We start from the raw sequence: 15094 nt of genomic DNA on the forward strand, positions 1-15094 counted from the left end.
TATGACCAACCTCTCTTGTTTTAAGACTTCTGGTTTTGGTGATTTGTTATAACAGGCCTAGGAGACCAAAACCCACCTTCCCCAAGACAAGTAAAATTGTAAAATTAGAACGTGAAGCAAGGAAGGGGGGGCAGGGCAGAGAGGAGGAAGGTGATTAGTAATTTGCAGGAGGTGAAGAACCTTCGATGAGAAAGAAGGAAGAGAGGAAAGGAAGGGTGGGGTGAAGAATCTGTGTCTGTAGCCCTACATTCAGTTTATCCCTGACTTTCTGAAGATGTGAATCTATCCTAGAGCAGCCAGCCTAGTACACAGCAGATATTCACTACACACTTCCAGAGGTCAGCATGAGGTGTCTTAGTTTTCTGCTGCTATAAGCAAAATCCCTGAGACTGGGTACTTCATAATGTACAGAAATTTACGTGGTTCCTGTTCTAAGAAGTTGAGATGTCTGACTGAGATCACGGGGCCAGCATCCACAGAGGCTGCATCACTCCATGGTGGAAGGCAGAAGGGCAAGAGAGTGAGAAAACGAGAGGGAATATATTCACTTGTATTTTGGCAACCCATTCTGGCAATGACTGCCTGACTTTAATGATAATGACACAAATCCATTCTGGAACTAGTCACCTCCCAACACTGTTGAATTGGGGAAGTTTCCAGCACATCAACTTTGGGGCACACACTCAATCCATGGCAGGTGACAATGAAGAACATGATTCAAGAACTGCTCCCCCTAAGCTACATTAGCTTCATCATTTAAGGGGCCCGACATACCTGTAAAATACCCCTTTAAAAAATATTTGCATAATCTATGATTATCTCTCCATATGCCATATGACAATGAGTTTGTAACATTATTTCCTTTTGAGAGAACAAAAAGAAAATTCTTCCCCCTGGCAAGACGATTGGACTCTCCCCTCCCACCCCGAAAGCTTGTTATTAAAAGTTTAAAAGCCTAACAAATTTATTTCAGGTAGAGCTGAAACAAAAATGGACTTGAGCTTCTGTTACAGGGTGTATCCTCTAAACACAGGAATTCTGATAAATCTATTTAGTTTGATTATCATCAGAACAAATTTATCACGGTGCTTTCAAAAGAAAGAAAGAAAGAAACTCCAATGATACATGCTCTGTGCAGTCCTGCCCAGGCCTCTCGGTTGGACTTGACTACTTGCTCCTGATATCAGTTATTTTAGGGACATGTGCACCATGTCCTCCTCTTCAAGGGCACGGCTCCGGTCCCGTCCCGGTCTGCATCTCCCATAAGATCAGGCGCAGGCCCAGACACGCAGGAGGATGCAAACCCACGTTTGCGGTCTGACAGGTCCTGTCCTGGAGATGTATTTTTTGAGTTGAAACCCCATCCCTTCCCCAGGAGCCGTGGGGGAGGACAAGGCGGCAGGAGTGGTAATGAACGGGTGAGGCCCCGAGGGTGGGGTGGGGGCGCAGGAACACCAGGAGGGGCTCACCGACCCCTGATCTGGGCCTGGAGGGTGGAGGCGGCAGGCAACGGCTGCAGGGAACGAGGCCCGGGAACACAGGGCGTTGGGTCCCCGTGGTGCCCTCACGCATGCGCACAACTTGCAGGGCGGTGCAAGGCGGGAACCAACGGGTAGAAAAGTCTAGAGACTGAATTTCAGTAGCTCTGTAGGCCACAGGAAGGAGCCTGGGCTTTGTTGTAAAGGCAACAGGGCGCCTATGGAAATTTCTTAGCAAAGGAATAACACAGTAAAATGGATTCCTTCTGGAAAGTTCTTCTGCGGGGAGGAGCAAGCGTGGAGGAAGAGCGGGGAGACTCTTAAGAAGTCACCGTGGAAGCCCAGATCAGAAGGGAAGCTGCCCAGGTAGACAGGACGCCAGGAGGGGACAGATGGGAAAGACACCTAGGCAGGGTAAAATCAGCTCTCCTGTCTGGGGACTTGTGAGCGGCTCCAGGGAAAGTGGAAAGAACCAGCAAGACGGGGACCCACAGGTGCAGCCTCCTCCTCGCGGCCTCCGGGCCTCCCACCTGCGCCAGCCTCCTCCTCCCCTGGACGCACCCTTGCCCGCCCCGTCCTGGGGCCCAGCCAGCTGCCCTGAGCTCCTCACTGCTGGAGACAACACGGAGGAGCCGTCTCCTCCCCAGTGACAAAGAGACTTGAGTGATTTAGAGTCAGAATATTCCTTCCTCTGTAATGGCTCCTGGAGTCGCCAGGAATAGTACATTTACTAAAATTAATGGCAGAACCTCATTTTTCTTTCTTTTTTTTTTTTTTCTGGGGAGCCAGGTTCCATCGGTGGGGTAATTGATGCTGATCTGGAGGAGCCGGTGAGCGGGCCCGGGGCATCCATCATCCACAGGACACAACGCACCGCCCTTTAAGCCAACACCAACAGTGACAAATGGCACAGGCTGGGGACAGGCGGAAAGGATGTGGACAGGAGATCCATCAACTTCCTCCTTGGGTCTCACCAGGGCCCAGAGGCCCAGATCCCTTTTTGGTCTCCCACAGCAGAGTCATTTTTCAGCAGGACTGGGTTGAAAGGCCAATGTGGGGGGCACGGTGACAGTTTAGTGATGGACACCCAGGGAGGCTGATCCCAGGTTTGCCACCCTGACCTTGCAGCCCTGGGTGACTTTACACTGCCCTCGGTTCCTTCTCTACCTTCTACAGTTGATGTAAAATGTCAAAGACAGTGTGCGCCAAGGGCCTGGGCAGGAGCAACCCAATGAGTGTTTGTTGAGGGAGTGAATCAACGTGTATCTGGGCTGCACAGTTAGGAGATGTCTTCGCCCCTTCCGGGGAGACTTGAATTAAAAAAAGAAGGAGGAGGAGGCAGAGAAGATAACCCTTTACCCGAAGAAATGGATCTGAACAGGGTGTGGTGGTGCATGCCTATAATCCCAGCAGCTGAGGACGCTGAGGCAGGAGGATGGTGAGTTCTAAGCCAGCCTCTGCAACACTGAGGACCTAAGCAACTCAGTGAGGCCCTGTCTCTAAATAAAATACAAAATAGGGCTGAGGATGAGGCTCAGTGGTCGAGGGCCCCTGAGTTCAATCCTCAGTACTTCGCTCAAAAAAAAGAAAAGAAAAAAAAAAAAAAGGAATGGATTTGGGGTGGTGACGGTGGGCATGGGGGAGAGATTCTGCACCAGCTGGTTTTCCAAGAATTTCCCAAATCACAGTGCACAGCTTCCAGTTCTGCCTGCGAAAGCCGAGTTCCCATTACAGAGAAAGCTCTTATTGGTATGAGGTTCACTAGCAATGGCCTGGATTTGATCTTCCCGTGGAGTTCCATATCATCCCCACACAGGCTGCTCCTTGTGGGGTCCCCAACATCTACTACAGGGCTTGACCCATAGTAAAAATTAGGGCTTCATATGCATGAAGGAAAGAACCAGAACTCTGACTTCCCAGCTGGGTTTTGGTGAGGTTTGTAAGAGTCTATGTGGCACCCAGAAGCTGCTGAGGACAGGGGAAGGTCAGTGGGTGGCGTGGACGTGCACGTGAACCTGAATGGATGGGGCTGCACTCCCAAGAATCTCTGGGGGAGGCCTTGGCGACAAGAATGGTCTTCAAATGACATCGGGCATTTAACTTCCACCAAACCTTGCCTGTCCGTATTCCGCGCATGTCTACACAGCAAGCACCTTAGGATTCCCACCCCTATTCCAGTGCCTATCCCTAGGCCACGCCCATAATTGGTGCCCAATAGACACAGGTGGAATGGACTCACTAACGAGACAAGCAAGCAGGACCTTCTTTCCTCCCAGCCGTAATTTCCCAGATCCTAAAGGAAATAGGCAAATAGGTTGGTGAGTTGGTGACATCCACCGTCAGGAAGAGGCTGCTAGCATAACATCGTCCCTTTGATCCCTGTTCTCCCCCAGCACATCAGGGAAACCACAGCATGTGCTAGTGCCTTTAGGGTACCAGCAGTGCACACCTTCCTCTCCTGGAGCAAGTTCAAGGGCGATCTCCCATGAGATATGTCCACCCAGGATCTGTGAATATGCGTTTATTCCAAAAAGGGCTGTTTTGTAGCTATCATTCCAGTAAGGACCTCCAGACGAGAGCAACCTCAATTTAGGTTGCACCCTAAATCCATTTACAGCTGCCCTTATAAGAACATGGTGGAAGGATATTTGAGACTCATGTACTCAGAGGGGAAGGTCACGTGGAGGCAGAGAGTGGGGCCGTGCTACCTAGAGCTGAGAGAACCCGGGGAGGGCAAGGCACAGTCCCCTCTGGAGCCTGTGGAGTGAGGGTAGCGCCCGCCAACACGCAGTTTCAGACTGTGGCTTCCAGAACTACGCAAGAATGTACATCTGTCACTTTATGCCAGTTTGTGGTCATCTCTTAGGACACTCAGGGGAACCTAACGTAACCCCTGACCACAGGTGCACAGAAATAGAGAAGCCAGCCTCCATCAGCTTACCCAGAGTCTTACAATCAGAAAGCGGAGAAAGAAGCAGTTCTACGTGCAAACGCTTTGTGTCTTAAGGTTTGTTTTGCTTCTGTTATGAATCACAGGTGGGGGCTGTGCCATTGGCTCAGCTTGGTTTACTACACTGTGCCGCGGCGGCCTTATTCACAGTGAAGGTTGGTGTCCACCCCGCATGGAGCATAGTCCATTGTACAGATGATCATGAGCATTTTTTAGTCATAAAGCATTTTTAAGTAAGGCATCTACCTTTTTTTTAGATACAATGCTATTATATTTTTTTAGGGTGGGTACCAGGGCAGGGATTGATCTCAGGGGTACTCAACCACTGAGTCCCATCCCCAGCCCTATTTTGTATTTTATTTAGAGACAGGGTCTCACTGAGTTGCTTAGCACCTTCCAGTTACTGAGGCTGGATTTGAACTCAAGATCCTCCTGCCTCAGCCTCCCAAGCCGCTGGGATTACAGGCGTGCACCACCACACCTGGCTGCGTATTAATCTACTATGATGTAGTATAAACATAACCTAGATGCACTGAGAAACCAAAAAGCTCATGTGCCTTCATTGCAATATTGAATTTATTGCAATGATCTGGAACCAAGCAGCAACATCTGCGAGAGGTACATCTGCAGAATCTCAGTATTTTAGGGGTTTTGAAGATCTGAATATGTTCCCAGACATGGGGACAGGGAGGAGAGGAAGAAAATAGGGATGAGGAGGACAGCGAAAGGGATGGGGGAAGGGAGGGGAGAAAGAGAAAAAGACCGCCAGGGACAGGGAAAGAAAACCACTATTTGATCTGCCTTGCCTGCGTGCCTGGCTAGTTAAAGAAGACATCAGAAGAGAAAGGCTGCCTGTTCTCTCCTCCCAGCCACAGCTTGCAGGAGGGGGACTGGCTGCATCAGAAGCAGGACTGTTAATGAGGAAGTTACCCTGTCAATTGGAGGAAAGAGCCTTTCTGTCTCCCAGGGCCAGGGCGGTGGAGGACCTGCCAGTCAGGGGCCTGCACTGTGTCTGGGAACTCAGTCTCTGTCCAGCACCTTGTCTGCCCCCACCCCCAAGCCAACAAAAGCCAGGCAGCTGGCTTGTGAAGGGTAAGCTGAAGGGGACAACTGGCTGTGGGGGACAGTGACCCAGGAAACACATTTGCTGTAGAAGGACTAGTTCCTGCCACAATGATGGCACTTAGAGACCTCTGGGACCAACACTGAGGAGGTCATAGGTGGTATTGGTGAAGGCTCTGAGGTGCTAGGCAAAGGGATGCCAGGTACTCCTTCCCCACCTCCCCTGCCCATCACAAGAAGCATAAATAAGGTGGCTTAGAGATGTCTGTCCTCAAAGGGAAAAGACAGAGCAGACACTCAGATGGTCTCCGATTCCTGTTCTTAAAACAAAACACACTGAGTGTCACAGAAACCATCCCATCTGGCAGAGAACAAATCTTAAAATGTTCTTTGGATCACACTGGGGTCAAAGCACGACTTAGTGGCTAAAATCATACACTACAGAGTTGGGCTGACTTGGATTCAAATCTATGTTCACGTGTGACCTTGGGCAAGTGAACACGCCACTCTGAGCTTCCATTTGGCAAGTTGATGTCCCTGTGCCTCAGTTTACCCATCTTCGTATCGTAAAACATAATGGCACCTACGTTAACAGTTCTGATAGGATTCAGACAAGGAATGTTTCACCCGGCATGTAGCAAATGATTCATACATGGTGGCTTTTATCATTATTTTTATATTTTATATCTGTTGTTACTGTTAATAGCTCAGAAATAACTTCACATTTACTAGATGAGGCCTGAGACTATTATCTCCCCTCTTTGAAGCCTCAGTTTCCGCATTTGTAAAATGGGGGTAGAGATTCTGACCCCACAGGGTTGTTGGAGGAGTACAAGACACAAAGGATGCTAAGACACAGCAAAAGACATTGAAAACGCGGGTTCCCTCCCCTTCGCGCGAGGCCGCCCTGCCACGGAAAGCTTTGGTCTGAGTGCGCCTGCGCTTCAGGGCCCTCCAGCAGCACAAATGCCATTGGTCCACTTTGGCCACGCCCCCGTGGTTTGTAGCCAATGGCAGCGTCGTCCCGCAGCCCATCCCCTCCTGTTTCTCCAAGTGGGCCCCAAAGGTCCAGGAGGCAAGCCCTTAGGTCTCCACGAGGAAGGCCTTCCCTGTCCCAACAAAGGAGGGCTCTCGGGAGCCCAAACCCTCAGTCGCCAGCGTGGCGACACGACTCACCAGCTCCATGCACCTCCTGCTGGCCTCCGCCTCCCGCTGCACCAACTCCTCCATGTCTGCCTTCAGCTCCTCCAGGCGCCGCTGGTAGTACTGGCTGCTCTCCCGCTGCTTGGACTCGGAGGCCTGGGCCTGCGACAGGTCCTCGCCCATCTTGATCAGGCTGTCCCGAAGTCTGATCACCAGGACCTGGGAGGGAGGGGCAGAGAGGGAGAGGTGCGGGTCTTAGAGGAAGAGGCTTCAGGAACCAGAATCCTTTACTGAGTCTCAGTGTTTGCCTAGAGTCATCAGGAGAATCCCGATTTCTGAATCAAAAATGAGGAATCTCCTTTGAAAATGGTAACTGCTATTCTGTGAGGCAGTGAAACACTGATGCCCTTGATGCTCTGGGTTTGAATCCCTCTGCTACCTCTTCCTGGCTGTGTGACCTTGGGCAGATTATTGAACTTTTCTGAGAGATAATGATGATTTTCCCCGTGTTGCTGGGATCCAGCTCATAAAGTGAAGAAGGCTTAGCCCAGTGCCTGGCACAGAGGGTGTGCTGGACAAGGGTTGGAAAGGTTGAGAAGGGTCGATGTTTACGGCAGCCCCCCTTCATCCTAAGTTCTGGGAGGTGGACTGGTGCTTTGAAGAGAGAACTATCCTGGGGGGTCCAAATCCCTTCTGCATTGTGGGTTTTGGATTCTGGATTTATAAAACAAGCGCCTTTGATCGGGTCGTCTTTGATGAGCCTCAGCCCTAATACGGATATTTTTACATTTCTGGGGACAAAATAAAACAATAGAGAAAACAGTGCTTTGGGCATCACGAGTGCTGCAGAAAACAAATCCAAAAGCTGTTCTGCGAATTCATTAGGCGGCCAACAAGCCTGGAACCAATCAATCCTGAGGGGCAAACACACCGTGTTGACATAAGCAGGGCCCCGCATGAATATTTCAAGCCCCTGCTGAGAGCTCTGAGCCCCTTCTCCAGAGCCACAGATGGGGGGAAACAGGCTTCAGAGCAGACACTGAATAACAGCCTGAAGGGGAGCTTCGCCCTCCAGCTCCTCTTCATCTTTCAAAGGGAGTTTAGCAGCAATTTCAGAGAGCAGCAAGGGGTGTACGGGGGAACAGTGGTTCTCAAAATGTGTCCCCAGGGTCCGCCCTGTCTCTCTGCAGTAGGGACCTGGGGTTCTGCTCAATTCAAATAATGATGGCGGTGGATGGGGATGAGCTTGGACACCACTGGACCAGGGTGTTGGGTTTTTTTGCTCTTACTTGACTGTATTTGAATTTTAAAACAGATAACAGTGCAACATGGTGCAGGTCATCATGTAACACACAGCCCATCGAAGTTTCATGATGATCCACAGAGACAATTGCGCCTTGAGGGATCCCTTGAGCCATTTGGAGAACCACTGAGGGTCAAGGCCAAGAAAAATGTCTCTCTGTCTCCACCCTCGGCAGCCTTATTAGAGCCTGGATTCCCCTAGGGGAGTTGAGAAAATGTTTCAGATGAGGAGTGCAGCTGGGCTCTGTGAAGACGGATGCTCTGTCCGACCCCAGGGAGCCGGCCCAGGGTGGGGTGAAAGTCAGCTGTCAATCTATGCTCTTCCTGACTCTCTGGTCACTTGCCCTTTCTGGCCTGTTCTTCCTCATTGGACAAGGCCTATTCTGCCTGCCCCCCCAGGGCTGCATCAAGCAGACTGGCTGAAGTGAGAGTATTTTCACAATGGTGATGTCCTCTGTAAGTGTCCCGTGTCCTTGGCCTACAGAGCCATTCATTTCCCCACCCATTTCCATCTCTCTCTTCCTTGTCTCTTTATCTTCATCTCCATCACTGGTCCATCTACCCATCCCCGCTTCTAATTTTTCTTCCCCTCCCTTTTACTCTAGAAGGCAAACAAACACCTGAGCTCTGGGCTCAAGGTCAATGTGAAGGTCATCAGTGAACCCCATCCCAGACCATCACGTTTTTGCCTGCATTTCAAGGTCCAGCATTAATGCCGTCTCCTCCTGGAAGTTTCCCTGATTCTCCAGCTTTCCTTTTTAGAAAAGATCCCTGTTTTCTCAACCTCACAGCCTCCTCCCCGGAATACAGGTCACCCTGGGCATCTCCTGCGGAGCTCTAGGCTCCCCATGTCCATCCCCTGGGCACCCAACACAGGAGCGAGCACTCCTTGGGTGCAAGATGAGTTTCTGTTCAGGGGGAGTGTTGGGCAGGTAACTGGATGAGCAGGCAGGTGGGCATGGGAAGAATCGAATCAGTGAATAGAAAGGTGGGCAGCAGAGGAGTTGGGGTCTGAATAAAAGAGAAGAGCGAGCAGAGGAAATAAAAATGGCGGGAGGTGGATGACGGACCGTGATGATGGGTGGAGATGGGTGGGTGGATGGCCAGGTGGGTGGTGGGAATGTACAGAGAAGAAGAGGGAGGGGAGGGGAGAGGAGGTGGATCTGTCATGTCTGTCCAGCCGAGGCTCCTGAGCATCTAGCTGGGCGGGTGGGGTGGCTGGGCTCCCTCCAAGCCCCAGTGGCTCAGGCCCGAGCCCTGCTGACATGTCACCAGTACCTCAAGTCTCTTAATCTGCACTTTCTGAAACTCCGTCTTGTTCTCCAGGTCGCAGATGGCTGCCTCCTGCCTGCTGACGATTGCGCGGTCCACGGTGGACTGCTCCAGGTACTGGACGCGCATCTCCGCCACCTGCAACTGAGGCACAGAGGGGTCCACTGGTCACCTGTTGGCCCCAAGTCCCAGGACACAGGTACGCGCAGGTCCCAGCCCCAGGGCCCACCTCCTTCTTTACTCAAGTGCCACACGGGGAATGACTACAAGTTAGAACCTCCGGGTCCCGATCGATCAGATGACCCCTGTTGACACCCCTGGGTGTCAGGTGCTGGGAGGAGATGCTTTCTGTGACTCCAGAACCCAAACAAGACTTTTGTTCAGTCTTTCTTATGCTTCCTTCCCTGGCATAATAAGGGAGTGAAACTAGTCCACAAGCAGCAAGATTCAGCCCTGGCCCCGCCATTTTGCAGCTGGGTGAACCCCCCGCCATCCAGTGCCCTTCTCTGAACCTCAGTCTCTTCGTCTTTACTGTGAGGACTGAGCATTCGTTCAGTGAGTACCAGCCGGTGGCTAGTGCAGCTACAATTTTTGTTATTCTTGTTGCTACTCAGTGCCCAGGGACATTTGCTTGAAACCTGATCACCCTGACGGTCACTCTAAGCAGGCACATGCAATGGTTCTGGAAGGACTTTGAAAATTTCATGGAGAGAGCAACCCACCAGGTAACGACAGGGAGCAGGGGACTCTGGAGGGACCACGATGGGCCGTGACCCTGTCTTGCACTGACCAACCCCTTCCCCGTGGAGCCATTTCTCAGCAGGACAGAATCCTGTACTGAATATCCGGTGAATGCGCCTCATTGTATGGGGCATCTTGGGAAAAGGGATATGAGTGTGTGCATGTGTCTGTCTGTCTGTCTCCTGGATTGTTCTCAAGTCACTGGGCCACAACTGGAGTGAGTGAGGAAAGGAATCAGTCCATGAATCAGTGAGTGGCTGGCCCAGGGGCGGGGCCCAGAGGTGGAGCCCGGGGACCCTGCCCTCCTGCCCAACATGGCGGCTCCCGACACACACTTGTTCCTGAAGGTTGTGCTTCTCCTTCTTGGCTTCCTCCAGCTCCTGCTGTAGCTCTTGGATCTGACCAATGTCCGCAGCCGACTGGTGAGACACAAATAAAATGTGGCCGTGAGGCCCTGGGGCTTCCTGGGCACCCAGCCCCGAGAATCCCTTCTCCCACCCACAGACACGCCATCGTCACTGCCCCACAGTCACCTCTCACATCCTCCCACACCCTTCATCTCAGCGTTCCCCGAGTCCTCCAGTTGTCTCAGCCTGAGCTTTGGTCCACTGTCCGGGACCTTATGATTCACCCCGGGGAGCCCAGACGGGAATGAGCTGGCCCCGGCCTGAGGAGCAGATCCCCAGGGACAGGGCCGGGTAACGGGCAGCTGGACCTGGACACGGCCTTGGCAAGCCAGGGAACCCCTCTGCACCTCAGTCTCCCCATCTGTGAGATGGGGTGATAGCGTCTCTTTGGGCCCTCGGAGGTTAAAGGAGGTGGTGGAGAATAAAGACCCTTTAAAAGGACAGCCGGTGACTGAGCTGTGTACCTCCAAGGAGAGGAATTCCTGAGGCTAAGACAGCTCTTCACTGCCACGAAAATAATGTAGGTTTCTTATCTAGATGATCTGTAGTGGGAATGTGCAGGAGCCACTATTGAAATCGAACAAATAAACTTCCATTTTAGACAAAAGTGAGTGATTCATCGACACAGAGGATGTCGTGGTTGTTAAACTCTTGGTGATAGCACTGAGATTCCTTCCTTCCTTCCTCCCTCCCTCCCTCCCTCCCTCCCTCTCTTTTTTTCTTTCTTCTTTGGTACCAGGGATTGAACTCAGAGGCCCTCGACCCCTGAGCCACGTCCCCAGCCCTATTCTGTATTTATTTAGAGACAGGGTCTCACTGAGCTGCTTAGGGCCTCGCTGTGGCTGAGGCTGGCTTTGAACTCTGATCCTCCTGAGCCCCTGAGATGACAGGTGTGCACACTGAGTATCTGTGTTATTCCTGCTTAGCAGAGAGCTTCTTAGAGCAAAACCTGGGTGGTGCTCTCCCTGGCTCTCCTCTGGAGGGACACTGTGAGCAGGATGCCCCCTGCTGTGGGAGGAGCTGCTCCTCAGTTGCGCAGATCAGAATCTGCAGGGGAGTCCTCCCCACACCCCTCCACCCCAAGCTCCTGTGTTGCTCTCTGCTGCCGCTGTGTCTCCTGAGTGGCTCCCGAGTCCAGTGCTCCTGGCCACCCCACTTGCCTGGTACAAGCCACGGTGGCCTCTCCCATTTTCAATCATGTGGTGGCTATTTACTTAACCTATTCCATGCCAGGCACTGTTCTGAGCTCGGCTGGATACAGGGCTGGACAAGGCAGAGCACAGCCCTGTCCCCGTGGAGCTGACAGTTGGGGTGACACCCTATCAGGTTCTCTCCAACTGCACTTGCCCCTGAAATGTTTGCCAATGATCTTCGTCACCCCCAAATAAAGCCCAAACATCACACCTCTGAGACCCTCACTGGCCCTCCCCTCCTGGCCTGCGGAGCTTACCTGGGCCACATTCCAGAACTCACGGGCCTCCTTACATCTCCTCAAATGCTCACCACAGGCCCTTTGCCTAGGACATTGCTCACACCCCACTGTCCCATCCCAATCTCATTATCCAAGTGCCACCTCCAGGGTGACCCCTGATCCCCACCTAGGTCAGGATTCATAGAACCATGTTTACTTCCTTTCTAGATTCTCTGCTTGGTTTAAAAGTCTCCCCTCGGCTCTGGGTGATTATATGATACAGTCTGTCCAGCCACGAAACTGGGAACGACACATGGTGTGCCTCACGGTGCCTGATCCAGAACCAGTCCTCGGTGAATATTAGATAGACAGACAGACAGACAGAGAGACAGAGAGACAGATAATAGCTGATAGCCAGACAGGTAGGTGAACGGGTAAGTGGGAGGAAGAATGGATGGATGGAGGGAAGGGTGGATGGACGGATGGAGGGATGGAGGGATGATCAGGCAGGTGGATGGATGGGTGACTGGGTGGGCAGATGGAGGGACAGGTGGGTAGGTGGATAACAGAAGGGGTGTTATGTGAGGCGTGCCTCCAAAGTTCACGTGAGCCAATGCAAGGCCAGAGGAGACATGATTGGGTGCGGAGTCTTGACCCAGGGAACCAGTCCCCTGATGGGGTAGCCGAGTGGTAACTGGAGGAGGGGGGTGGCTGGAGGGGGTGGCGTTGGGGGTGTGACTCTTGGGTGTGTATTTGGTATCTGGAGGGTGGAGTCTCTCTGCCTGCTGGTCCCCACGTGCGCTGCTCTCCTCGGCCACCCTCTCCCTCCACGATGTCCTGCCTCACCTCGAGCCCGAGGAATGGAGCCTGCTGTCTCTGGACTGAGACCTCTGAACCACGAGCCCTCAATAAACCTTTCCTCCTCTACATTGTTCTGTCGGGACTTTTAGTCACAGCAGTGAGTACAACAGGGTGGACAGGAAAATGGGCAGATGGGTGGATACTGGGTGGCCAGGTGCATGACGGATGGGTGGACAGAGGGGTGGGGGAGTGGGCAGATGTGTGACCAAGCGGAACTCCTCCTGGGGCCAGGTCCTCCAGGGGTGCATGCACTGCACAGAGGGGACATCCTCCTCCCAAAGGGCACAGGGCACTTACAGATCCTCTCTGTCCTGCAAGATCCTAGGACCAGGAAGTGGCCCCCCATCACCGTGTCCTGCCCCGCCCTGCCCACGGAGCCCTGGCACCTGAGCAATGAGGTCCTTGTGCTTCTGCACAAGCGCGTTCAGGTCGTCCTGGTCCTCGTCGATGCGCTTCAGGAGGCCTGCCTTCTCGAACTGCAGCCGGTGCAGCTGCTCGTCCACCTGAGGGGCAGCGGGGCGGTGAGGGGGGCAGAGCTGGAGGGCAGAGGGTGCCTGCCCGTGGTGCGCGTGAGGGTCACTCCCTTGACAGTGGGTGCCAATGCTTGGTGCTGCCACTCTGTGCGTGTGTGCGGGTGTGTGTGGGTGTGTGTGTGTGGGTGCACACACACTGGGCGTTCAGGCCAGTGTGCAGCCTGCGTCATAAATAGACTGAGGCCTGTGACAGCCCCTTCCCCAGAATCCACACAGGCACATTTCCATGCGATTGCCCGTGTGTGTAAGTGCCACCTGTGATCTCCCTCAAGACAGGGACTTGGGTCTGTTCACAGGTGCATCTCCAGCACTAAGCACCAGGCCTCATGTACATACTAGGTGCTCAATAAATGCCTATTAGGTAGATGGACAGGTGTGATTGTGTATTTTACCCGTGGGGGCATTGATTTGAGATGTGTGTCTAGTGACTGTGAGTGTGTGTAAGCACATCCCTGTGTGTACGTACATGTGTTTGTGGGCAAGTTCTTCTTAATTTAGTGCAAAAAAACTTATATATATATAGGGTGAAAGAGCCAACAGGACCAAGAGATAAGCTTCTGCCTATAAATCCCCAGCTCTGCACAAACACGAGGCTTTTACACCCCGAATATAAATTTAAATGAACCCTTCACATCCTGTGCAGACAGGGATGTGGAAAAGCACACCCCATCCCAGCAGACTAGACCCACAGTGTGTGCTCACTTCTCCCCATTCAGTGGTGAGCACACAGTAGGTGCACAATAAATGGCTCTCTTCACAGTAGTAAAAAGATGTCCTGGTCTCTCCTTTATTGGGGAACACATGAAATAGCACACCATAAGGACCGAGTTCTCTCATGGTGGCAAGCACACAGTAGGACTGCAGCAGATGCCTGAGAACCACCCACAGTGCTGAGCACCCCATGGGCTCATGATAAAAGCTCGCACTCGGGGTGCTGAGCGAACCACAGGCTCATATTGGATGCACCGTCACAGTATGAGCACACAGTAGGCCCACGTGTTTCCCTGCGCACCTTTGCAGGTAGAGCGCACAGTTGACCCTCTAGATGCCCTTAGCCGTAATGAGTCTCTGTGCACAGTAGGATGCCTGCAGTCAAAGTGCCGAGCACCTTGTAGGTCCACACTAAGTGCCCCTGCCCCTCTTACAGAGCTGAGCACCCAGTAGGCCTACAATGAATGCCCGTCCCTCCCAGGTGACACCCAATAGGTCCACTCTAGGTGCCCCTGCCCCTCCTATGGTCTCGGGCTGAGGGGGGACAGTACCAGGCTCTTGCTCCGGGTCATGTTCTCTAGCTCGCTGTGCATGTTCTCCAGGTCCGTGGTCAGCGCCTTCTGGGTCTTCAGGGCGTCCTCGCACTTGGCCTCACTCTGCTCCAGCTGCACCAGGCGGGGGGAGGGGGAGAGGAGCCCCGTTAAAGGCCCCGGAAGGTCCTGCCCCAGCCCCGCAGCCCAGCCCCCGGGCAGCGGCACGTTCACCCTCCCGACTCCACGCCGTTCATCACGCAGCTGGGGACACACACGTGTCTGCACCGAGGCAGCCAGGCGCAGAGCCACCCAGAAGGTCACTGGCTGCCCGAGAAAGGAGCCGTGCGACCCCTGCAGTGACGGGGGCTGGGACTCGGTCCCACCCAGCAGGGGTCTGTGACACACACTCAGGGCCAGGCGTGCGACCAGCAGGCCCCTGCCCTCCCCGTGGGGACACAGGCAGGGATGGGCAGTGGCCACCCCCTGGGGACCACAGGGAGCTGGCACGGGGTACTGGGAATAGTCCTGGGAGGTGACCTGGAGGAGGTGCCCTGACGGTCAGTGGGAACCTGCCCAGGACAGTTACTTCACCAGGTTCAGGATTAAAAGGGGGTCTGTAAAGTTCCTTTTTAGGGTGGGAGGTACCGGGGATTGAACTCAGGGGCCCTCGACCACGGAGCCCTGTCCCCA

General features: G+C 53.2%; 1 protein-coding gene across 1 annotated transcript in view; it reads right to left on the reverse strand.

Moving 5' to 3' along the window:
• Positions 1-15094, reverse strand: part of Myo18b (myosin XVIIIB) — a 201599-nt gene that overhangs the window by 49654 nt on the left and 136851 nt on the right. Inside the window, exons 34-38 of the mRNA XM_027955886.2 lie at positions 14423-14536; positions 13014-13130; positions 10284-10367; positions 9214-9351; positions 6667-6852 (exon numbers count right to left, since the gene is read on the reverse strand). Of these exons, the coding sequence (XP_027811687.2) occupies positions 6667-6852; positions 9214-9351; positions 10284-10367; positions 13014-13130; positions 14423-14536 (639 nt within the window). The remainder of the gene's footprint in view (positions 1-6666; positions 6853-9213; positions 9352-10283; positions 10368-13013; positions 13131-14422; positions 14537-15094) is intronic.

This window comes from Marmota flaviventris, chromosome 1 (genome assembly GCF_047511675.1).
Source record: "Marmota flaviventris isolate mMarFla1 chromosome 1, mMarFla1.hap1, whole genome shotgun sequence".
In the NCBI taxonomy this organism is placed as follows: Eukaryota; Metazoa; Chordata; class Mammalia; order Rodentia; family Sciuridae; genus Marmota; species Marmota flaviventris.